Source organism: Aspergillus japonicus (assembly GCF_003184785.1).
Source record: "Aspergillus japonicus CBS 114.51 unplaced genomic scaffold BO86scaffold_56, whole genome shotgun sequence".
Lineage (NCBI taxonomy): Eukaryota > Fungi > Ascomycota > Eurotiomycetes > Eurotiales > Aspergillaceae > Aspergillus > Aspergillus japonicus.
In genome coordinates, this window is record NW_020291693.1 from 139,000 (window position 1) to 162,780 (window position 23,781).

The 23,781-nt window shown below is 52.0% G+C and overlaps 9 protein-coding genes and 1 non-coding gene across 10 annotated transcripts; 6 read left to right on the plus strand and 4 right to left on the minus strand.

Annotated features, from left to right (window-relative positions):
- On the minus strand, positions 1-73 carry BO86DRAFT_t250. Its single transcript has one exon. It is a non-coding gene; the product is annotated as a tRNA-Lys (tRNA).
- Positions 74-541: 468 nt separating this feature from the next.
- Positions 542-2,005, minus strand: BO86DRAFT_402664 (salicylate hydroxylase; the record flags this gene model as incomplete). The annotated part of the gene is made up of 3 exons (XM_025673880.1): positions 542-639; positions 694-1,624; positions 1,685-2,005. 3 exons carry the CDS (start codon positions 2,003-2,005, stop codon positions 542-544), a joined length of 1,350 nt encoding a protein of 449 aa, XP_025524469.1.
- A 944-nt stretch (positions 2,006-2,949) lies between these two features.
- Positions 2,950-4,176, plus strand: BO86DRAFT_320531 (glycosyltransferase; the record flags this gene model as incomplete). Its single annotated transcript, XM_025668297.1, has 1 exon — positions 2,950-4,176. One exon carries the CDS (start codon positions 2,950-2,952, stop codon positions 4,174-4,176), a length of 1,227 nt encoding a protein of 408 aa, XP_025524470.1.
- Positions 4,177-4,787: 611 nt separating this feature from the next.
- Positions 4,788-6,359, minus strand: BO86DRAFT_450233 (putative oxalate/formate antiporter). Its single transcript, XM_025676778.1, has 3 exons — positions 5,951-6,359; positions 5,800-5,892; positions 4,788-5,741 (listed from the first exon to the last, which is right to left on the minus strand). The coding sequence occupies exons 1-3, from the start codon at positions 6,270-6,272 to the stop codon at positions 4,834-4,836; spliced, it is 1,323 nt and encodes a 440-aa protein (XP_025524471.1). The 5' UTR covers positions 6,273-6,359; the 3' UTR covers positions 4,788-4,833.
- A 2,077-nt stretch (positions 6,360-8,436) lies between these two features.
- On the plus strand, positions 8,437-12,789 carry BO86DRAFT_402667 (thiamine diphosphate-binding protein; the record flags this gene model as incomplete). The annotated part of the gene is made up of 9 exons (XM_025673881.1): positions 8,437-8,441; positions 8,500-8,585; positions 8,637-8,672; positions 8,720-8,802; positions 8,855-9,101; positions 9,154-9,855; positions 9,906-11,245; positions 11,299-11,702; positions 12,426-12,789. 9 exons carry the CDS (start codon positions 8,437-8,439, stop codon positions 12,787-12,789), a joined length of 3,267 nt encoding a protein of 1,088 aa, XP_025524472.1.
- A 956-nt stretch (positions 12,790-13,745) lies between these two features.
- On the plus strand, positions 13,746-15,136 carry BO86DRAFT_412251 (SRR1 family protein; the record flags this gene model as incomplete). Its single annotated transcript, XM_025674642.1, has 3 exons — positions 13,746-14,132; positions 14,212-14,874; positions 14,950-15,136. Exons 1-3 carry the CDS (start codon positions 13,825-13,827, stop codon positions 15,134-15,136), a joined length of 1,158 nt encoding a protein of 385 aa, XP_025524473.1. The 5' UTR covers positions 13,746-13,824.
- A 2,025-nt stretch (positions 15,137-17,161) lies between these two features.
- Positions 17,162-19,562, plus strand: cat1 (catalase catB; the record flags this gene model as incomplete). Its single annotated transcript, XM_025668298.1, has 6 exons — positions 17,162-17,437; positions 17,482-17,707; positions 17,755-18,170; positions 18,221-18,385; positions 18,435-18,609; positions 18,655-19,562. The coding sequence occupies 6 exons, from the start codon at positions 17,162-17,164 to the stop codon at positions 19,560-19,562; spliced, it is 2,166 nt and encodes a 721-aa protein (XP_025524474.1).
- A 279-nt stretch (positions 19,563-19,841) lies between these two features.
- On the plus strand, positions 19,842-20,784 carry BO86DRAFT_391698 (uncharacterized protein). The gene is made up of 2 exons (XM_025672653.1): positions 19,842-20,064; positions 20,194-20,784. Exon 2 carries the CDS (start codon positions 20,194-20,196, stop codon positions 20,377-20,379), a length of 186 nt encoding a protein of 61 aa, XP_025524475.1. The 5' UTR covers positions 19,842-20,064; the 3' UTR covers positions 20,380-20,784.
- Positions 20,785-21,075: 291 nt separating this feature from the next.
- On the plus strand, positions 21,076-22,712 carry BO86DRAFT_382062 (putative proline oxidase Put1; the record flags this gene model as incomplete). The annotated part of the gene is made up of 2 exons (XM_025670795.1): positions 21,076-21,770; positions 21,857-22,712. 2 exons carry the CDS (start codon positions 21,076-21,078, stop codon positions 22,710-22,712), a joined length of 1,551 nt encoding a protein of 516 aa, XP_025524476.1.
- Positions 22,713-22,782: 70 nt separating this feature from the next.
- On the minus strand, positions 22,783-23,334 carry BO86DRAFT_178782 (uncharacterized protein). Its single transcript, XM_025666571.1, has one exon. It carries the CDS (start codon positions 23,246-23,248, stop codon positions 22,853-22,855), a length of 396 nt encoding a protein of 131 aa, XP_025524477.1. The 5' UTR covers positions 23,249-23,334; the 3' UTR covers positions 22,783-22,852.
- Between the last annotated feature and the right edge of the window lie 447 nt (positions 23,335-23,781).

Genomic DNA, 23,781 nt, shown 5'->3' on the forward strand with positions numbered 1-23,781 from the left:
AGCCGAACGCGGGGGTTGAACCCGCAACCTTGAGATTAAGAGTCTCACGCTCTGCCGATTGAGCTAGCCCGGCTTCCTTGGGTGCTCGATCAAGATTTATGACGCCAAGAGCGTGCGCTAAGGCTATCCGGGCCTAGCGGTGCGCTCGTTCACTAACCTTGGTGCTTGCTTTATGCCCTCTTCGTAGACACATTACCTACCTTGATTCAAATGGTGCTCTCCCCTTGTCGAGTGACCTGGTCTTGCGAATAGATGAGTATGACAGTGTAGAGGACTGATTCCTGTGGTTGTTGCTGCGCAATTGTGCTGTCTTGTGCGGTATGTATATCCAAGTACATTGCGCGTATAGATCACCTAGAACGACAGTAACATCATGTGGTATATATGCAATAGATCATGTGCCCACTGTATATCGTACTAGTAAGAAAGTCGAGTCAAGAATCTGTACATATTGAATGTCTGATCATACCCCATGCCTGGGTCCACTCTTTGTATCGAAACAAGCACCCACTCGCTCATTTATTAGCAAAGGATAGCCTCATCAATAACCCACTGCATGCACCGCATGTACATGATAACCATGACTCTTAGCCACCAGATCATCCCAATTCTCGACGGTGTCCTTCATAACATCCGTCCCTGTATAAATGTCAGAACAAATGAGCTCCAAGCCGGAATGAGTTTGATACATACCCCACATGAAGTCTTGCCAACTGGGATCAGCCCAAAGGTCGGGGTTCTTGCCCGAGCCTCGGATGGCCTCGTCTCGCTTGACCTGCTCCTCCCCATCGGGTAGGTGCAGCGCCTTTCTCGTCACTGCGGCGCTCTTCTGGATGCGCTCGGCACGGTCCTTGCGTACCAGCTCATAGACCGCCAATGCCTTGGGAACCGACTCGGTCATGGACAGAGCGCACATAAGCACACCAGCATCCTCGATTGCCTGCGCAGCACCCTGGGCCACATACGGCAGCATTGGGTGACACGCATCACCCATCAAAACGCATTTGTTTTCCACCCACGAGGGGAGGGGGAAGTGCGAGTTCAGAGTCCATTCCATGACCTCGCCGTCCGGAACGTAACTCAAGAGACTTCGAACCAAATCATTCCACTTGCTGTAGAAGGAGATCATCTCCTGCTTGTCGCCTTTGCTGGTCCAACTCTCTTCGTTGGAAGCCCCCGGCTTCTGCGGGTGAAGCAGTACCATGTTGTACACGGTGTTGTTCTTGATAGGGTAGGCCATGATGTGTCCTCCAGGTCCCATCCAACGCATTCCAACGTTGTGGTTCAGGAGCTCCAGAGCGCGCTGGTCGCCCTGCAGCTTGTCTTTGGGGATCAGAATGCGGTAGGCCGCATCACCGGTGGGCTCGCAGGTGTCTCTGACACCATGGTGGGATGCGATCTGATGGCGCAGATCGGACTTGATCCCGTCCGCAGCAATCACCACATCTCCAGAGATCCAGTCGCCCGATTCGAGCTGAACGGTGGCTTCGAAGTCGTCAACCGCTCGGACGACCCGGGAACTGATGCGCAACTCGATGTTCGCGTCCCGAACCCCGTCGAGAAGAATGCGCTGGAGATCCCCTCGATGAATTACTGCAAGTGGCGCATGGTATTTTTGACCGACCTACGATTCGGTTAGCAGCACAGGTATAACCCATGTCATATTAGATGGAGGTGGTTATACCTGAGGCATTAGAGGTGCAGTTCCAAGTTCCTCATTGTTGGCGTATCGGCGCAGGGAGTTCTTCTCCAGCACATTCGACTTCTCCATGACTTTGTCGAGAAGACCAAGCCGTCCCAGTATCCGCGCAGCATTCGGAGCGACTTGAATGCCTGCGCCCACCTCTGCGATCTTATGTACTCGTTCCAGGATCAGGACTTCATGTCCAGCCTTCTTCAAGCCCAAGGCAACCGTCAACCCGGCGATGCCGGCACCCACCACAATCACCTTAAAGGGGTGCTTTGCCTTGAAAGACCAGGAAAAGTCGTCTTGGAAACTGTCCATTATGGTGATACTTGTTTATTGATTCTGTTCAATGGGACCATATTTCCGAACATATTCGTCGGCGGTTTTATATGTCCCGCGTTGCGGTTGTATCTCGCGATGTCATTGATGACGACATGAATTTGAATGCGCTTGAGTCTATTGTGGGGCAGCATCGGCGAGCTATATCAAGCATGACGTGGGGTCTATGGGCACGGTTCTTCATCACGGTAAAGATATCCATGGAAATCGAAGAATAAGTGAGAACCACCTGGCTCATGGACTGCTGAAAACGGCAGCAGGGAGTGGGGCCGCGAAGAGCCGGGACTGAGCTCGGCAGCTTCGCCGGGTTCCAATATCGGGCCGAGCTCAAACGGCCTGGCATGAGTCTGTTAGTATCATATGGCAGCATAGAAGGTGAGTATGCCAATAACTATCAGATTATGCTTACCGCTTGGGTATGCCGAGGTGCTGTTGTCACCATTGTCCATTCATTCAAATGACCGTCGGGATCTTCCGCATCTGCGGAGTATGGAGTCGCCTAATCCTCGTAAGTGCTGAACATTTCCACAATTCCATGATAATACGGCAGTGCACGAAATAATCATCCGTCACAAGAATAAGCCTCAAAAATTATGCCAGGTTAATCCCTTGATCACCTTGGCACAGATGAGCAAGGATGAGCGAGCATGACTCATGTGTCAGCCACGCCACCGCCCATGCGATTAGCGTTTCTTATCGGCCGGATAAGATCAGATCCCCACAGAGCATATCGAGATAAATACTTACTACCATGCCTGAACTATTACCATGTCAACAAACCACAATCTCAAAGAGGCTTCGAACGCACAAGCAGAAGGAATCATCTGCCGAGAGTCTTCCCCTCTCTCCAAGGTTCTCAAAAGATCCAGCCAATGCTCGCTGACACTGTCACTACCTCCATCCAAACCACTCACCTTTCCACCATGGGAGCCGATACTCTATACTCCCCACCAGTAGGGATGCACGCCATTCCCCACCACCTCTTAGATCTCCGTGACGACTTCCAGATCGACCACGACATCATCCATGCGAAGCCCGTAGGCGATGAGAAGAACATCTGGTTCTTCTGGACGAGCGGTTACCAGAACATGCATGCATACACCCAGCGCAACGTGCGGGCCTGGCACCGTCGCTTTTCCAAGCTCGGCTGGACGATTCGCGTTCTCGACTGCGAGAACGTGCGCGACTACCTCGACATCACCGACCCGACCCTCTTCCCGCGCGCCTTCGCCGATGGCACCATCAGCGGCGCCTACGCACCGCAGCACACGTCGGACCTCGTTCGCTTCCCGCTCCTCCTGCGGTACGGCGGGGTCTACGCGGACGTGGGGTTTATTCAGATCGGCGATCTGGACCGGCTCTGGACCGAGACGATCGCGAACCCCGCTTCGCCGTTCGAGGTCCTCTCCTATTTCACGGGCCTTCCCGACCAACGCGGCCTGACGAACTACTTCCTCGCGGCGAGGAAAGATAACCCGCTCTTCCTGCGGTGTCATAAGCTGCTGCTGAAGTTGTGGGAGGGGAAAACGTCCACGGACGGCATGCATGCGAGTCCCTTGTTGAGGGGGGTGCCGTTGATGGGGGGTTCGTTCAAAATCGAGGAGAAGGGGGAGGACGGGGCCAGCAGGATTATCAACGAGGAGGAGTCTAGTCGGTTATTGACGGATTACATCATCCAGGGCCAGGTGGTATCGATGGTTATGGGGCTTGTGGACGAGGAGGACGGCGGCTGGAATGGGCCGGAATATATCCGCGATCACCTCTACGGGATCGACTTCATGGAGGGGTCCCAGCTGATCAACGTCTTCACCGAGTGGGACGGGCGCAAGGCGTTCGAGTTGATGTCGCTCCCGCTGCCGACACCAGGCGAGGCCGAGACGGCGGAGCAGAAGCAGGCGCGCGAGATCGTGGAGGGCTGTCTCACGCGGAGTTTCGGGTTCAAGCTCGCCCACGGATTGATCTTGCAGGTGTACAAGGAGACGCTAGGGTCGCTGTGGAGGAAGCACGACGGCTCCGATATCGTCCCCGGGACGTACGCGCATCTGCTGCGCCATGCGATCGTGTACTGGAACCAGGATGCGCTTCCCCCGACGCTCGAGTTCACGAATCTGGAGCCGATCAAGAGGGGTCCGTTGTTGAGGGATGCGTAGTCGGGGTGGTTGTTCGAAGTTAACTATGTTTGTTTCCGATAGAGCCATAGACATAACTAGAATGGTCACCTGGTCGCGATGCGCATGATTATCTCGATTTGATAGCTTGTGTAAGGTCACACATGATAAGCGTCAATTATGCTATCACTGTCCACGTCGAACCTCCAGGAGGAGGTATAATAAGGATCTTCCAGCTCATATGCGAAGCATTCACAATACGAGTTAGTACTGCCATATTAGCTGGGACAATCAAACTGGTCAGGCAAGTAACTCCTCCATCAGGACTAGCCATAGTAGATCTAGAACAATCGAGAAATGATAACTCGCTACGGAAAGAGTAATTAGCTGTGAAGCTTGGTGAGATTCTGGGGTAGCCTCTCCCCATAGGCAAAACACCAAAGAACAAAGAAAAGGATGTCCGAGTAATGCCTTCAACTTTTGGAGACGAGATGATCTAGTGATTAGTGAGTGATAGACGATGATCTCAATGAACCCACAGGCGGGGCCGAGGTTCGGGCTCACAGACTGATGTAGTGTGGAAGCAGAATATTTTCAGTCTATCATCCAGGACGGAAGCTATCTACAAAACGCGCGACCATGGCACATTCAGCCTCGTGGTCCGTCAGTGATAAAAATATCTATAAAGTGGCCCATCGCTTAGAATTTTATCCTCAATGCCCAGCCGCCCGCCACCCCTCTAGCAACCACAAACGCCGCACACGCCGCCAGATACAGCACGCCCCCGAAGATGATTAATCCTCCAAAGTTACCGCCGTTGCTCTCCTGGATCGCTCCGGCAATCGGGATGGCGGTGAGGGTCCCAAAGCTGACGAGGGTGAACGTCGTTCCATTCCTCTTGCCAATATCCTCGGTCCGGCAGACCTGCGCGATACACACCGGGGTCAGGCTGATGGCGGCCCCGCTCCAGAACCCAAACAAGACCGAATACGCGATGATCGCGGCCTCGCTGGTGCCGGCTTTGTACCAGAGAGATAAGGTGATGATGCCGCAGACAAGCGCCGTCAGGGCCATGACGTTGAACCGGCCGATGCGGTCGGCCAGTAACCCGGGCAATGCACGGCCGGGGATGGCGCCCACGTTGAGAAAGACGCAGAGCTTGTAGGCCATGGATTCGCCGAGGTTCGCGGAGAGGCCGTAGGAGCACAGATAGGTGTACGGAACGAACACCGCAAACTCTACCAGCCAGACGGCCAGGGTCGTAAGCGCGTAGTTGGGTTCGCGGAGGGCGTGGATGTCGATGGCCATGTGGCGACTCGGGTCGGGCTTCAGGCGGGTCTTGAGGAGCAGGCATGCCAGCCCGCACAGTACGAAGCAGATGATCCCGATGATGCGTAGCGCCCACGCGAAACCAAGATGTGGCGCGACATAGAGGATGATCAGCGGGAAGAAAACACCGCCCAGGCCGCCGGCTGTACATGCGATGCCCGTGGCGAGACCCCGACGGACATTGAACCAATGGCCGATGGCAGAGATCGCAGGCGTGAAGAGCAAGCAGGACGATAGTCCGCCGAGAACGCTGAATGAGAGCATAATTTGGTAGTACTCTGGTAATCGATTAGTCTGCGATATATTTCAGGCGTTGGTTTTGTTCATCTTGCTGACCTGTGCTAGCACTGAAGCAGAAGACTGCTACGATGAGTCCAATGGACCCTGGAATAATCACTGGCAATGGTCCACGACTATCGAAGATGGGGCCTGTGATGGAGATAATTAGTTTTGTTGCAGCTACAGGGGCATGCAAAGCGAAACGTACCCACTTGGGCGCCCGCAAAGTAAAGGAAGAAGCTGAATACCCCAAAAATCCAGCCGACGCTAGATTCAGAGTAATTGGACAGCTGGTGGGTGGATGTCCAAGCGTGCAGGACGGAGATGGTGTTTAACAAGCCCATCGAAGGCACCATCGCACACCACGACCCTAGTACCACGAGCCAGGCACGAAGGCCCCCATCCGGGTAAGTCTCATCAGAAGCGTCGTAGGGTCCTTGCGGACATACAGATTGAGATGGGCCCTTTTCCAGAGCAACCTCTCCATCCTGATCTGAGCTGTGAGACATTTCGGCCTGGAGGTCAAGCATGCTCCACAGCACGGTGCTTTGTGTCTACTCAAGCCAGAAAGTGTATGCACTCCTCAAGCTTTCATCGACCCGAAAGTCAAAGAAAACCCCATCCTCCATGACTACCATTGATCCCTTGGCAATGGAAAAAATTTGGCTTATCGCAAAGTGGAGCAGATGAGATAGTGTAGTTACCGGGCTGCAGGTGATTGGCTACACACCCTGGCTCCGGTCGGCACGTTTCCGCCCATGAACCTGAATCCATCGCGCCACACCCGCTTGGTTTGTTGGAATTAGGAACCTTGAACAATGGACTCCATCTTAAACAGGTTCATACGAAACTTCCTGCCTGATCTACCGGTAACATGGCTAGAGACGGCGGGCCTTCTTCTTCCCAAGAATATGGGGAACTGTCCCCGATATCAAGTTCCGCCGTTTGGACATGGGTGTTGCGGTAATTGATACACGACGGTCACTTGTGAGTTGAATTTCACATCACATACTGAAGGGGATCGACCTTGAAAGATTATTGTGAGCTGTATACTTCCAACGTTCAGAAGGCTCACAATCGGTCAATATATGGGAGAGCGATGATGCCAGCTAAGACTTCTAAGTTCATATTGTTCGATGGCTGGTTCGGTGCAGGCTTAACACATCAACTCTACCATCTGGTCGGAAATTCAGTCCCTGTATTCTGGCCAAAAGAGAACCGAGATGTGCCAGATCCTATCTTGACACTTTTTGAGCACCCAGAGAGTTTGTACTGTAACTCCCTCGGCGCTAAGAAGTGAGATCAGCGCAGCCTCGGAATGTTGTCAACACCACTGGCATACTGACCCATTAGGTATCAACCTGGCAATTTCCTTTTCATCCTTGCCTAAGCTTACCGAACTTGGTATATTCTGCAGCCTGGTGATGAGTGTCGTGATCGATATTATAAGATGAGGATATTGTTTCGCCTCAATTCCCACGCTGAGGAACATGCCGATGATCCGTCATTCCATCAGCGTAAATAAAGTTCGGTGAAGATTACCTTATGCAGCATCGATCCCTACAGAAGATGTCATCGATCTGTGATTGAATGCTAGAGAATGTACCGATAAGTCTTCATGCAGAGCACCCATGTACCCTAGCATTCTTGGTTAATCCTGAACCCCTGCATCTTGAATTTGACTCGGGTCTGAAGTGTTTTCGGTGAATCTTCTGGTTCAGAAAGCCATAGAATCGCAGTCCATGGGCGAAGTGTAGATTGGGACACCATTGGATTGCTCAGTTTGGTAGACCTAGGATCCAAGATACACCGTATCATACAAGCACATCGACGGAGGAGCACGTTCAATCAGGAGCCTCACTGTAAAGAGTCAGACGCAGTATTCCCTCCAAAATGAGCTGGGGCTCAACTCTAAACCGGCCGCCCCACGCGATCACGGGGTTTTCTGGAATGTATATCTTTCGTCATCGAAAGCTTATCCTTATCCTTAGGATATGAGTGAGAGACTGCTTCTTTGCTGCAATGGGGCGAGAAAGCAGTCCTCAATCGGCGTAACCCATTCTCCACGGCGTACATTGAGGCTTGCTGTGCCGAGAGACAAATTAGTTCTGGACAAAAGAGCGTCCATGAATGTATTCCAGATCATAGATTTACTACCAGAAGCACTTGAGCAATGATGCGTGAGAGTTTCTGCGAACGGCAAGGGGTGCTAGAAAGAATTAATTTACATCTGAGGAAATAATTGTGCAGCTGACAATGGAAAATGATCCCGAGGTGTGGAGATCTCCTACCGAGTAGGGAGAGAAACTCACCTTCTGAGAGCAGGAAGTTGCTGACTGAATGAGGTAATCAGATTCCCTTATGTGAAGGTGATCGACACTGACCTCTACCCCTTCTTGCTTAACCGACATGTCAAAAATGTCAACTTCTTCATTCAACTCTAACGTGAAACTTTGGAGTCCTGCATTGAGCCATGTCTTCATCAAACCTTGCAAGGTCTATAAAGGTGCGGCTTGCGCCGGGCGAACCCAAGCTTTGATGGTGGCACTTTGATACAGCGCACGTTAACTTTCATTGTCTATTGCTCTATATTGTCATCTCCCGAGAGAAACCCACCCTTAGTCTCCATATCGAAGCCAGATTGAATATGATGTGGGGTGCTCAGGCCAGCAATGAATCCACTTCCAGTCAGCCATGTCGTTCCCTCTTCTTTTCTATCACCTCCGCTGATTAATTAGACTCTCTTGTCTGCCACAGCTGCGTTCCGTCGCCGGCACCTGATGAGGTTCTCGTCAAACTTGAGTATTCGGGTCTATGCCATTCCGACATTCATGCTTGGAAAGGTGACTCTCTCAGCTGTATTCGTCGTAATTTTCTCTGACTCAAAATATCAGGAACGCCCTCCACAATCAAAAGAGAAAAGCGCGTTGGTACGTTCTCTAACCAGCTCACCTGTATCCCGCTAACACAAGGCAAGAGGGACATGAGGGCACAGGTATTGTGACGGCTGTTGGAAGTGAGGTAGAAGACATCTCAGTTGGAGATCATGTGGGCGTGCAGGTATATCCCATCCCCGGATTTTCGCAGCTGCGAAAGGCTGACACAGCAATAGTGGGTCAACAAGACTTGTGGCGTCTGTGAGGCCGACAAGCGAGCCGACTTCTTGGCTTGTCCTAAAGCTCAAATGACGGGCTTCTCTGTTGATGGTACTTTTGGCACTTGCTGCGTCATTCAAGCACGTCATGCTGTCCGCATCCCGAAGGAGTATCCCCTCGACACAGTGGCACCTATAATCTGTGCCGGAACCACATGCTTCAGAGCTGTGGAAGAGACTGGGGTGAAGGAAGGTGACATTTTGGGTAAGTCGACAACGTATCAGAAGTGGGTATAGTTAGTACTGACCGGTACAAGCTGTTGTTGGACCCGCGGGTGGCATCGGATCACTGGCATGCCAGTACGCTAAAGCCCATGGTTGTCGAGTGCTTGCAATTTCCACTGGAGGCGACGGTCGGATTATGTACAAGGACAAACTCCGGGTTGATTTCTATGTGGACTGCAATACATCCCCAGACATTGTTACGGAAGTCCGAAAGCTGACCGGAGGTGGTCCTGACGCGGCTATTATGATTGAGGGTACCGAAGCACTTCTAGAGGATGCTGCTAAGTATATACGACCTCGAGGGTCTATTGTTGTCGTGGGGAACCCCCAAGAAAATACAACAGGTTTGGGCATGTCTAACTTGCTGCTGCGAATGGGCCAAATCAAGTCGTCTCCCTATGGCGGTTCGAGAGAGCAGATTGAAAAGGCTATCGAAATATTCGTTAAGAAGAATTTCTATCAGTCTTCTCATGTTATATCACTTGATCAACTAACCCAGATGCTTCAAACCATTTACCAAAGAGACTCCGAGGGTCATTCTAATGGACAGAGCTCACGATACGAGAGCAGCTTGCTGGGACAGGCAACAATCAAGATCCCCTCATTCAGTGAAAGCACTCGAACTGAGAAGACTTTCCCAAAGCCTACATTCTACCAAGACAGCTTCAACATTGGCACTTACATTGGGTATCGCTTGGAGGAGCTCGGAATTCGTGACTTCTTAGCTGTGCCTGGTAAGAACCTTGCTCAAGTGTACTGTACTTGCTCGACTAACTTTCTCAAGGGGACACAAACCTTGTACTCCTGGATAATATCCTCAAGAATCCCAACCTGCGAATGATCGGATGCTGTAACGAGCTCAATGGAGGTTACGCAGCAGACGGTTACGCCAGAACCTCGCCCGCAAAAATTGCCGTTCTTATCGTGCCATATGTGGTAGGGGCTCTTTCGGCCCTAAATGCAGTGGCAGGCGCTTGCTCTCAGAACATAATGATCATCGTCCTCTCTGGGTGCCCAACGACAGGGATGCTAGCTAGTAGGAAGTTCTTGCATCATGCACCAAGCGCAGCGAACAGGGAACAAGCCCTCGATGCCTATCGGGGCGTCACTGCCGCCTCCATCCGTCTCCAATCGGCAGAAACAGCCGTGCAAGACTTGGATGATGCTATAAGCAAGTGTTTCGCATCCTCTCTTCCCATTTTTATTGAAGTTCCTAATGACATTGCAGGAGCTGCATGCTCCTCTCCTTCCCCATTCAAGATACCTGAGACAATGATTCATACTCGGAGAAATGAGGAAGCCGTCAATGCTATCACTGGCACCTGGAATGAGTCGGTGAAGCCCGTCCTCCTCTTTGGGAGCCTTGCACGCCGTCTACTTTCCGCGCATGACATTGAAGCCCTAGCTGATAGACTCGGCTGTGCCGTATTTTGCCAGCCAGATGGCCGCTGCATATCTGAGTCTCACCCGCAGTATTGTGGCCAATTATGGAATGGTCTCACCAATCCGGAAGGAGAGAAAGTCTTCATGGATTCTGATCTTTGGCTTATTGTCGGTGCAAATTGGTGCGACTTTCACAGTATCTTTACCAGCATTGACGAAGAAAAGAGTCGCATGATCAGCATCGGCAAAGATTGGGTCGAACTGCCCAATGGAACATGCATTCAAGGTGTGGACTTCGCCACGGTGGTTAGACAACTTATCCGATCGTCGATGGAATCCAAGCACAAGTCAGTTCCACGGCCAAAGCCGACCCTGGGGGCAAAGCCTCCACAGATGGAAGATCTTGACTCTCCTTTGACATTGGAGCACGCTATTTACGGCATTCAAAACATTCTGCGAAGTGATGACACGATGCTCTGTGACGCAGGAGAGGCTTGGTTTCTTGCTAATCATATACGGCTCCCTCCCGGCACAGACTGCCAAATCCAAATGCCCTACTGCTCGATTGGTTGGGCACTACCGGCTGGACTTGGCGCTCAGCTTGGCCGCTCGCAGGGCCGTTCGATCATTCTGATCGGCGATGGTGGGTTTCAAATGACGGCACAGGAGGTCAGCACCATTGTCCGTCAGCATCTGAATCCGATCATCATTATCTTCAATAATCTTGGCTACAAGATCGAGGTATGTAGCGCAGCTCTCATGTTTACTCGAATTTACTAAACAACACTCCTTAGACGGCCGTCCACGATGGGCCATATAACTACATCGCCAACTGGAACTATCCTCAGCTGGCCGCTTCTCTATCCGCAAGCCCTCACGCGTCCTCTCATAACCCTTATGCTACCAAGAAGCAGGAGTGTATGGAAAGTAATCCGTCCTTATTCACCCTGCAAGTCAAGACGCAGAGAGATCTTAAGATGGCTCTCAAAAGAGCATACGACGAGCATGATAAGCTTGCCTTTCTTGAGCTGTGCATTCAGCCGGATGATTTGAGCCAGGAGGTCCGACAGCTTGGCGAAGCGTTTGCACGGAAGAATGCTGAAGAATCCTCTGGGTCGTCTGAAAGTTCTGCTTCTAAGACGCCCAGCGCAACGACAAGCGGTTCCAACAGTCCGAGAGTTGGTAGTCCTGCCAATACGTCAGTATAAACATCTTCGACCAGTCCGCGCGCTTCAGCAGTACGTGAAGATGAATCTGTCGGAAAGGGAACGGCGACGCCGGGTCTCGGGTTGAAACTATTGCTTCTCGTCTCAAAGTCAAACTAAGTCGCAACCCTAAGATGGTGCCAACGCTGAGATGCGGTGCCATATGCTGTGGTCTATCGGCAATGAATGTCGGATATTCTTTATGGTAAGAGCAGAGTGAGCGGGCTGGGGTGTTAGAGGTAGTGTCGGAGGAATAAATTTTCATCTTGTCTTTCGGAATTCTGCGGATGTGCTCTTTGATGGCCTTATAACTTAACGCAGTGTTATCGTTCAATGGGATTTCACGTCATAAATGTATGGATTCTACTTCGAGTATCATGTCCAGGTCGCAACCACGGTAGCTCTCTCGCTCCATTCTCTTGATGCATGCGATCTAGTATATGCCAATGACTTGAAGTCTGCAAAACTGTTGTTTATAGTTCCACTGGTAAGATGATCAGTTTTCATTTCTATTTAATCAATATTTGTAGAATTCGCAGCTCTTCTGAAATACCCTTTATATAAACTATGGCTCGGAAGTGTTCTGATTTCTATGACATAGCAGACCGGATGGAACTGAAACTGGCAATAAAAGGTCGTAGGATCTAAGTCTTTAGAAGAAGTCTATCACCCAACTACTAGTCAGGGATGCAGATATATTGCTAAAAACTATAAAGAAGCCCAGATGTAGCAGCGCCTGCGGGCATTGCGGGTGGTTGGGTGGACACTGGTGCCGGTACTGGGGGTAGCTGCGAGGTTTTCCGAAGACTCGATATGTTCGAGGCGTATATCGCCGCGCTGGATAGCTTCACAAATTCGATGATACGCGACGTCGATATGTTAAGTGCGCCGGTGAAATTGATCGTTCCGGGCAAGTGCAATGGCGTCTTTGTTATCAACGTATATCGTCATTGGACGTACGTTCTTGAAGCCAATGTCTTCAAGCACGTAAATAATCCAGCAGGTTTCCTTGCCGGCCGCATGAAGCGCCACATATTCGGCTTCACATGTCGACGCTGTAACGCAGGACTGCAGACGTGATGCACAGGTTACTGGGCCTTTAACCCATGTAGGAACGTATCCTGAAGTCGAACGGCGTGTATCCAAGCACCCGGCGTAGTCTGCGTCGACGTGTCCGACTATGACACCAAGTCTACCGCAAGGATTGTCTCCGGCGTGAGCCGTATACTGGATTCAGTATCCTGCAGTTCCTCGCAAGTATCTTTCAAAGAGAGGAGGCTATTCGCGTGCTGCTTAGCCGGGTTGCTTGCGTATCTCGCTAGTCTTCCAATAGCGTACGCAATATCGGGACGTGTCTGCGTCATTAAGTACATTGCACCCCCGACGCCTGCTTGATAGTCTTTGATATCGTCTTTGGAGGCCTGTACTTGATTATTGACAAGTTTAACGCCTTCGTCGACGGGCACTTTGCAGATCTTTTTACTGCCTGGGTCTGCGGCTTCAACAACGCGCTGCAGAAACGCGCTTTGAGATAGACGAACGATTCCTTTGCTGTGTTCAATCTTCAGGCCGAGATACCATGCAGCATCGCTGAAGTCAGTGATAGTTAAGCATCTTGAAAGGTCTTGATATACAGCGTCGACGAGGCTTTCAGTGGGAGCAGCACTTTACATATCTTACTTATAGTTTCTCCAGTCATACTCGGAGAAAGGCATCAACATGGTTCTGAAGTGCCTACTGGTCAGTGAATTGGGACTGTAGGCGGCATGTAGATTGTCAAGTGTCTTGGTTCGGCAAAGCTGGATTCGGACAAATACCACCCAGATGAAGGTGTGGAACCCATGTCAACTCAAGCATATTCACAGAACACCAGGAGAACGAAGGAAGTGTTCGTAGTTCCTTACACGAGTCTCTCATCCTTCTTGCTCGACTTCTTAACAGCCAGCAACACCTAAACTCTCTCTCCATCTCCATCAACGTTCTTGTAAAACCTCACCATCGAAATCTCTCTACGTACCGTGAGAATAGTGTCTTATCTCTTTCTCCGGTATCGGCATTTATTCTGAGGACAAATCTTTCTACGTCGAGGTTTCCTACCCCTTTTGGTTCTTCAAAATGCCGCTGCCATTACCCGGTGAGGATAATCAAGCGCAATTCATGTTTACGGTAGCTAGGCTCACGCCTGGCAGCAGCCAGCCACGCCGCCTAGAGAACGATGAACAGGAGATGTTCAAATGCATGCAGCTGTACAAACTTGGGGTGCCTCTTTATACCCGTGAGGCTATTCTGAATGCGTACGGTCAGCTGAAGGCCAGCAAACGTGGCGATATCATCAAGATCACAGCCATAGACGGCACTAGTGTCGACTTTATCATCAATACTGGCAGAGTCTGGATTGGTGCCGATGGGTATGAGCGTGAGCTGTGCGTATACTTCCCCGAAATTGCTTCAGTCGCAAGAGAGAGACACACACTAACATTTTGGGTGGCCGTGGTATGCTAGTGGGAAACCCCGTCTGTGTTTCATGCCCATCCAGAGACTTGAGAGCTGTGTTGTTCCCGATCAACTGCACACCATCCCCTGCAGCATTCGCGTCGCCCACCGAGTTGCCACGCGCGATCCGATCACCAAGGAGAGATTCGAGTATGGGGTTACCGCCTTCGAGAAGGTCCGGCTGAACCTCTTCACCACGCTCCACTTCTGGCGGAATAGCCCCTACTACCAGCTGCTCCGGTACCTGCTGGACGATTACCCCAAGATGCCGCGGATCACCAAGATCATCGGGTTCGACTGCGGCAGTATGTCCCGCGACTTGCAAGGCCAGCTCTCCAACAACTCCCGTGCCCGCTACCAGCATGCGTTCCTCATCGCGCTGAAGGAGTACCTTGACGCCCGCAACTTCGAGACCACGGGGCAGGAGGTCCGCGTGTACGTGCAGCATGAGATGTACCTTGAGCGGGACATCGAGGTCATCCGGCAGTTCGGGGTACAGGTGCTCCAGGACCCGGAGGGGTTCCTCGTTGTCGATGAGGAGACCGTGATTTTCTCATGTCGACCCGAATGTCCGGTGAGACAGGTTGTGGCCGACCTGGCGATGCCGGCAATGATGATCTGGGACCATGAGAGGGATCCAGCCAAGGTCAACGGGATGTCTGTGCAGCGCATGTAAGTGTGCCCTGGTCTTCTAGGTGCGCGACCCCGGAGAAGGAGTATCATAACTCATAACCAATTCTGTCGCAGTTTTGACCCCTGGTCCACTCGCCTGGACACTATGATGCGGTTCTACCATGTGCAGGAATTTGTCAACGATGAGATCAATTTCGGTAAGATGGATGTGTGTATTCGTCGCCCTATGGCAGATGTGTATCACGACTTGAATGATCCGGACCCCGGCAGCGAGGCGAACATTGCCCAGCCAGTCGCGTAATTCGGAGGAGGAGGTAGTGGTGGTGGTGGCTGGTCTCTAATGTTGGTGTATCTTTGGTGATATGTGCAGCGTTTGTCTTAGTGATGTTCCTGAGGCAAATGCAGGAGGATGGATAAAAGGATGAGCGACTGGTAGGTGTGGACCATTGATATTTTGTTTCTAAAATTGATCGTTTCTAGGTGGAACAGACATGCTTGGAGACGTTGGGCTTGGCTCTGCGAAGTTATCGATGATAATGTGGGAGGTGGGAGCTAATGTCCTGGAATTCGGAGAAAGTCTTGCCGGACTAATTAGTGAACGCAAGAGTCTAGCCCAAGCCCAGATCTCTGTCAGATAGGTTATGGTTGGAACTGGTTATAGCCAACAATCATACTAGAGTTGAGTTCTTGAACTAGGGAATGCACACACACGCCCCCCTCCCCCTAGCGGCACCCAGCCGATCTACAGAGTACGGAGTACTGATACACCATTGAACAGCAGCACGCTCTAGTCTAGGAATGGGTGTCAGCGTACCCGTCCGGTAAGCAAACCGCTTCAATTTAGGGGCTGCGAGTCGCTAGTTCGGAGTGGTCCGATGAAGACCTAAACTTAGAAAACGATTGAGGGCTAAGGTACGGAGTAGGTACTAACTTGGAAGATATGATGCATACCAAGTAAGCAACCAACCAAGTTAGCCTGGAGGTAAGGTGTGGTTCCCGTTCCGGGTAAGCGGGTAAGCTTACCTAGTACTCAGATACCCCAGCCTAGAACTGTTGGAAGATGGTGTAATGCTGTGAGTATTCATCAGCAATTGTCTAATAGCTTTCTCGATTCTATCAAAAGTATACACTCCATAGCACATCGTTCCCCCTGCTCAAAAAATCTTATCGCACATTATCTGGTCGGTTGCGCCGTTCCTGCAGCGGTCGTGGAGATCATCACGTTTTTATTGACCAGGGTTGTTGACGGGGGGGATCCCAAAATAACAGCGAGTGCACACTGCTGCAGGAGTAGCGCAATAGTCCGAAGTAGTAGTGGTTAGGGTGTGATAAAACGCCAGGAGGTGCAGCAGTGCGGGGAGTCCCTTGTAACCTCTGTAATCTCTGTAATCTCTGTAGTGGTGGTGGAAACTCGCCCTTGGCTGCTTGGCGGAAGACGCGTCCTTCCTTTTCCTTCTCTTGTCAACTCCGTCCATCTCTTTCACACACACTCCTCTCCCACACACACTTTCATTGGGATCATCCAACTCGAAACTCCCCACTGGGTCAGTCCACTAAAACATGGTCTATGCTTCTCTAAACACATTGCACATTTGTTCACCTCTCTTCTTCACCTCGAAGTTATCACGTCATGTTGCCTGATGCCAAGTCAGCCTGTCGCGGCTCCGACGCTCCGCCGAACCATCGAGACCCTCCAGCATTACCAAGCAGTGGGACGGACTAAATCTTACTATCAATCGCAAGCCACGATCGACAACGGCTGGATCAGTCAATCCTCAACCTTGCTCACAACCACCAGTTGGTTTTGTCGTCCACGTTCTTGGCTCGTAAAACTAAATCCATTCTGGGATGGGCTGCAACCGTTCCACCTACACAAACCAATAGAATGAAGCATATTTCTCACGATCACCTGCTGCAGCAAGGCATCCTCTCCAGCAAGAGACGGCAAGGGACAGTCTGCCCGGGCGATATTCCAGTTTCATCGCCCTTTTGCCCAGCTTTCTCCCAATGGCTACGGGAAGTCGCATTGGACATGTTGTTCGTGCTATTCTCAATTTTCTCCGATTGCCGTGGATGCTGGCCTGGTTCTTCATTCCTTCCCCTCGCTTCGCGACTCTATATAAGCTGCTCCTTCTCCCTGCCCCCACCTCCCAATTCTCGGGCTCCCCACGTCTTTCTTCTAGCGTCGCTTCGCTCTGTATCAGATTTTTGCCGGTTCTGGTGAGTCAATGTCGGCTGACCCTGTGCTCACTCCAGGGTGCATCTACTGTCATCCAGGTTGATGATTTGCTCACTTGAAACTTTACATAGACAAGCAGCGTGAAACATGCGCTCAATTGGTCTTCTCGGCCTCGTTGCCGTCGCACAAGCCGCCTGTCCGTATATGACTGGCGAGCTCACCCGGCGTGATGATTCCGACGCCTCTGAAGCCACTGAGGAGTTTCTCTCCCAGTACTACCTCAACGACAACAACACCTACCTCACCAGTGACGTAGGTGGTCCTATCGAAGACCAGAACAGCCTCAGCGTCGGTGAGCGTGGTCCTACCTTGCTTGAAGACTTTATCTTTCGCCAAAAGATCCAACGTTTCGACCATGAGCGAGTAAGTTTCCATGTCTACCATGGTAATCTAAGCTGACCATGTAGGTTCCCGAACGTGCTGTTCATGCTCGTGGAACAGGTGCCCATGGTGTGTTTGTTTCCTACGGAGACTACTCCAACCTCACAGCTGCCTCGTTCCTTTCGGCGAAGGGGAAGGAGACTCCTGTGTTTGTACGCTTTTCTACTGTCGCGGGTAGTCGCGGTAGCTCGGACTTGGCTCGTGATGTTCATGGTTTTGCGACTCGTTTCTACACCGACGAGGGCAATTTCGGTCAGTCCGCCAGTAACTTGCTCGAAGCCTATACTAACGCTTCACAGATATTGTGGGAAACAACATCCCTGTGTTCTTCATTCAGGATGCTATTCAATTCCCGGATCTCATTCATGCAGTCAAGCCCCGGGGCGACAATGAAATCCCCCAGGCTGCCACAGCACACGACTCGGCCTGGGATTTCTTCAGCCAGCAGCCCAGCTCATTGCATACACTTTTCTGGGCGATGTCTGGCCACGGTATTCTGCGTTCGTTCCGATTCACTGATGGTTTCGGAGTTCACACATTCCGCCTCGTTACAGACAGCGGTGCAACTAAGCTGGTGAAGTTACACTGGAAAACATTACAAGGTAAGGCTAGTCTGGTCTGGGAGGAAGCCCAGCAGGTATCGGGTAAGAATCCCGATTTTCTGCGCCAGGATCTCTTCGAGGCCATCGAGGCAGGCCGTTACCCCGAGTGGGAGGTACGTTTCTCACCTTTTCCTTCGACGCGACGCACTGCTGACCCACATAGCTCGGCGTACAAATTATGGATGAAGCCGACCAGCTGCGTTTTGGCTTTGATCTTCTCGACCCAACCAAGATTGTTCCAGAGGAGTATGTCCCCATCACAAAGCTGGGCAAAATGACCCTCAACCGCAACCCTCGCAATTACTTCGCGGAGACCGAGCAGGTTATGGTGCGTGCCCCCTATTCCGATGTGTAACCCAGCATACTAAAGGCCCCAGTTCCAACCCGGTCATATCGTCCGTGGTGTCGACTTTACCGAAGATCCTCTTCTCCAGGGGCGTCTCTTCTCCTACCTTGACACCCAGCTGAATCGGCACGGCGGACCCAACTTTGAGCAACTACCCATCAACCAGCCTCGTGTGCCTGTTCATAACAATAACCGGGATGGTGCCGGTACGTCTCCTTCCCTATTCATACCCTCATAGCTAAGTCTGGCAGGCCAAATGTTCATCCCCCTCAACCCCAACGCCTACAGCCCGAACACCCTCAACAGCGGCTCTCCGAAGCAAGCCAACCAGACTGTTGGCAATGGCTTTTTTACAGCCCCCCGGCGTGTTGCCAATGGAAACTATCTTCGCAGCACCTCTCCTACATTCTCTGATGTTTGGTCTCAGCCACGACTCTTCTACAACTCCCTCTCGCCCGTCGAGCAGCAATTTGTGATTGATGCAATCCGCTTCGAGAACGCCAACGTGCAAAGCTCTGTCGTTCGGGAGAATGTTGTCCTCCAACTTAATCGCATCTCCAACGATATCGCCCGTCGTGTGGCCCGCGCCATTGGCGTGAGCCCTCCTGCGCCTGACCCAACTTACTACCACACTAACACCACGGCTGGAGTCGGCAGCTTCGGCACCCCACTGAAAAAGCTGGACGGCCTCAAAGTTGGTTACCTCGCTTCCGTTCAGAGCGCTTCTTCTATAACTGGTGCCAAAACTCTCGCCGACTCTCTTGCCAAGAAGAACGTTGACGTGGTTGTTGTGGCGGAGCGTCTCGCTAGTGGTGTCAGCCAGACCTACTCCGCCTCCGATGCCATTCAATTCGATGCACTGGTTGTCGCGCCCGGGGCGGAGAGTCTGTTCGCAGCAACCTCGTTGACTGCTCCTCAAGGCAACGCCACGACTTTGTATCCGGCGGGCCGTCCGCTGCAGATCCTCGTTGATGGGTTCCGCTTCGGAAAGCCCGTTGCCGCGGTGGGAAGTGGGTCCGGAGCTCTGAAGAGTGCAGGCATTGCGACCTCAAGAGACGGTGTCTACGTTGCAGACGAGGCATCGGACTCGTTCTTGGATAAGTTCACGGAGGGTCTAAGGACATTCAAGTTCTTGGACCGGTTTGCTGTCGATAATTAGGTGATGGGCTGTGGGTGGCCCCCTTCTGGGTATGCTTTGGTAAGAGGAGTGGGTGGGATCAGTCTATTCGCCAATATCGGTCGCTTTTTCCGTTGCTCGACTAGGTAACCGCTGTCAATGGTAAGTTGATGACGGAGGACAAGCTGATATTGAGGCTACCCTTAACGATTATCATGTGATGTAATTATTGTTAGCATTAGCCTTGCAAATATGAGCACAACTTCTATTCCCTAGGATTTCAGCCTGCAAGAAGACGAACTATCTCTTGCAGCGATCATACTCAAAGCGACCAGAGCTTGTCAATCTAGCTCCCAGGCTGGCGTGGTGATTTCTACTAACCTCATGTCCAATTCCCATGGCGTCTCATTTCCAACAGCACTGAAACTTGACCGTGGTTCGCAGAAATGCAGAACCTCAATGCTCCAGCCTGTTGCTTAAGACCTAGGACAAGGCGCGGTTCTGAGTTGATCCCTCCGAAGAATCAACCCATCAACATAGCACGGTATACCACCATTTATGATAACCTCTCTTTAAACCCCGCTTGGCCGCTTTCCAACAACCAACCACCTCCAAGCTCCTTCAACGGGGGCGGTAATACAAAAGCATGACATCAATCTGACCCATCTCACAGATGCTAGACCTGACACGGAAAAAGCAAGGGGGTAAAGAGGGGGCGAGATTCCCCAAACTGTACGGGGTGAGACTAAGGAGGGAGGAGCGGTGGGGTTGGGTTGAGGCGCGGTGGGCTTCTTTCTCACCTTCGGAAGCAGAACCCGAAGATTACTTTCGTTCGGACGAGAAGCAACGGATGTTTTAGTATTTATTCTACCCTTCTTCCAGCTGTGATTTTACGTGTTACTTGCATGAGTTGATACTTGATTTACGTTTTTTACGGCATTGTTTTACTTCCTGATCAAGGGGTTCGTTAACAGATTTTGTGGTTGTTGAGAAGTCGGTCTGGACTATCACGAGAGGCAGTCAAGGTTTCGAGTCGAGAGTACCTGTGATTGATGGTCTGGTTCCCACTTGTTTGCGACTCTTTTACTCTCACATTTAGTCTGGAGGATCCGCCTCGATAGATAAGGTCGTGCGATTAACCCCTCCCTCCCCGCCTCTAAGCCGGGGAGACCGAAGATAAGTCAACGGACTCACAACACCGGATACATAGTTGATAACATCCCTGGGTGATGCTGAGTGGCCCAGCAAGCGGCAGCAGAAGCCGAAAAGCCCGCGGGCACTGGGCAGCTGAACCGATACGTGAATGTTGAGAGGAGGGGGAGATGCAACTGCTGACGATCCCGCCTCGACGGAAGCCAATCGGGGGGTGCACCGGAGGGAATCTCGAGCCGAAAGGTGGCATGGAAGGGGTCATCAATCCCACCTTGCGGTCATCGCAAGGGCGCATGGGGTATAAATATAGGCTGAAGGGGAAGAGGGGGATTTGGCTCTGCTTACTGACTCTCTGTGACTGTGTCCGTGGGATTTAGGGACTGACTTGTGCGTGAATGTGAAAATGAAAGCTCAAGCATTACATCTCGTTTCCCGGCCGCGGCCGCAGCCGGACTCTCTACTGTTCTCTCACAGGCTCTATATTTCCACTTCGACTACTTCTCGTATAGCTAGATCGTCAACGACGAAGGCGGCGACTACTACGGTGGCAGCGAGTGGGACCGGAAATGCAGCGCATCCGCACCATTACCATCATGATATTCCGTTCCCTTCTACTTCGGCCGCGCAACCCTCGTCAGTGGCCGCCGCTCCTCTCGCCGGCCTCCCGACCCGAACCTTCCTTCGTTCGCTGTTTCTCACCAGTGTGATGGCCTCGCCTCTGTTAACGCCTTGTCTGTCGCTCATGAAGCTCCTTGTCGACTCCCCTTCCACGTTGCTGCGTCCCTCCTCCAACGCCGCAATGGAATACCTCCTCCGTCGCACCATCTACGATCACTTCTGCGCGGGGACCAACGAGATCGAAGTTCGCCGGACTGTCCGGGAGATGAAGCGACTGGGCTTCAAGGGAGTAATTCTGGGGTACGCAAGAGAGTCGATCGCACATGTGAGCCAGAGTTCTCATCGGGAACCGACTGCCGCAGTGCTGCAGGGACAGCTACAGCTACAGCAGGCACAGTGGGAACAGGCGGTCAATGAGTGGAAAGAGGGGAACCTACGCACTTTGAAGATGCTCGGTGAAGGGGATTATCTGGCTGTTAAGTATGGTTTTCTCTGTCGCTGGGTGGATGGGCTGTATACAATACACAAAGGGATTCAGTTGCTGATGTATTATGACCTCTAACTAGATTCACTGGCGCTGGTCCGCTGGCGGTCCACTCGCTCACGCGGAACGATTCCCATCCTCCGCCACAGATCGCAGTGGCCATCCATGAGATATGCGCGGCCGTCGCAGCGCAGAAATCCCGGCTATGGATCGACGCGGAGCAACAAGTGTTTCAAGCGGCGATTGATTCTTGGGCGGTGGATCTAATGAGGAGGTTCAATCGTCCTTCCGAGACATCCCAAGAGGGAACCCCGATTGTTGTGTTGAATACCTACCAGGCCTATCTGAATCGCTCAGCGGACATCCTGGCTGGCCATTTGCGTCTAGCGCGAAAAGAGGGCTGGGGGGTAGGTGTGAAGTTGGTCCGAGGGGCGTATATTGCGCATGATCAACGGGATAGGATCTGGGACACCAAAGAGGAGACGGACGCGAACTACAATGGAATCGTGAAGGCGCTGATTGAGAATCGCTACCCCTTCACCTCCAGAGGGGCGGGCTCTGAGCTTGGATCCGAAAGGGCGGAGGATCTTCCGACAGTGCGACTGTTCGTAGCTTCGCATAACGGGGAGAGTGTCGCCAAGGCGTGCACCCTCTACCAACAACGACGAAGGGAGGGCCGGAAGACAATCCCTGTCGAGGTGGGTCAGCTGCAGGGGATGGCGGACGAGATTAGTTTGGGAATGGTGACTGCGGGAGGTCATGCGGAAGCGAAGCCCGGGGTTTTCAAGTGCCTGGCCTGGGGTTCCACGGAGGAGTGTCTACACTTTCTGCTGCGGCGGGCGGTGGAGAATCAGTCCGCGATGCAGCGGACGAGGGATACAGCACAGGCGTTACGCGGGGAGGCATGGAGGAGAATGGTGGCTTTCATGCGAGTATGATGCACCGGGCTTATTATGTCCGCCAGCAAGTGATCGAAATATGACGCGATGTGTAGATGGATCGATCTGATCTTGGATGCGTTTTCTTTGTCTGTTCCTCCATTCTTGGTACATACACCGTTGCACGCTAGGACCGAGGATCATAGAATCGGGCCCCGCTGACTGCGAAGAATTCCGATTGCCTCGAGATAATCGGGGTCATCATCATCAATGACCGCCTCGCATTCGCATCCCTCGAGAAGTTCGAGCACGTAATCTTGGCAGTCCCACTCGAGGGTCTCGTTGTCTACCAGGGCGGCGTCCACGACAGCCTGGATCGTGGGGATGTCCACGTTGCCAATGTCCGCGACCCTGATTGACTGGATGTACATGGGTATGTTCCGGGGGTGGACGTGGGAAGTGACTTTGGTGAAACCTGGGTGTTCCCCGTCGACTTCGAACAGGTGATCCGCGGTGTTGGTGTGCAGATGGAGGGCCCAATGCTGGAAGTTGCCATAGCGAGGATGGAAGATGGCGACCGCGAGGTACGAAGACATGGTGGTGAGGGAGGTGACTTATGTCGATATGGTGAAAATTGAGAAGACCGTGCGAGAGCTTTATACTACTACTCCGTACCCCTTCGTTTGTTGTTATCCAGGCAGGCAATTGATTGTCCAGCCAGGCAACCACCACCAGCCACGGCGGAACACATGACTGCGGTGGCTGCGGAGGTTGCGGATTTTTACCCCGCAAGATCCTGAGTTGGCTCTTTTTTCCCTTTTCCCTCTCCATCCCCTCAACCATACCAAGGTACAACTCAGCATGCTGTCATGGCAGGTAACTCTATTCCCAGCTTACTTGCTTCCACGGCAGTAAGTAAGGTTCGTCCTTTGACCTTCGACTTCTAGGCAAAATGGATCCTCTATCCAATGAGTGGCCTCAATTCCCAGTCCCCGGACAGAGCCGGTGGCTGTTGCTTCCCCACATTCTCTGATGACTGGCTGGAATCCCCGTGATTGGGCTTGTGGTGCCTGTCACTGACGCCATCAATTTCTGCTTCCGCCTCCGCTTCCAAGTGAATTCTCCCCCA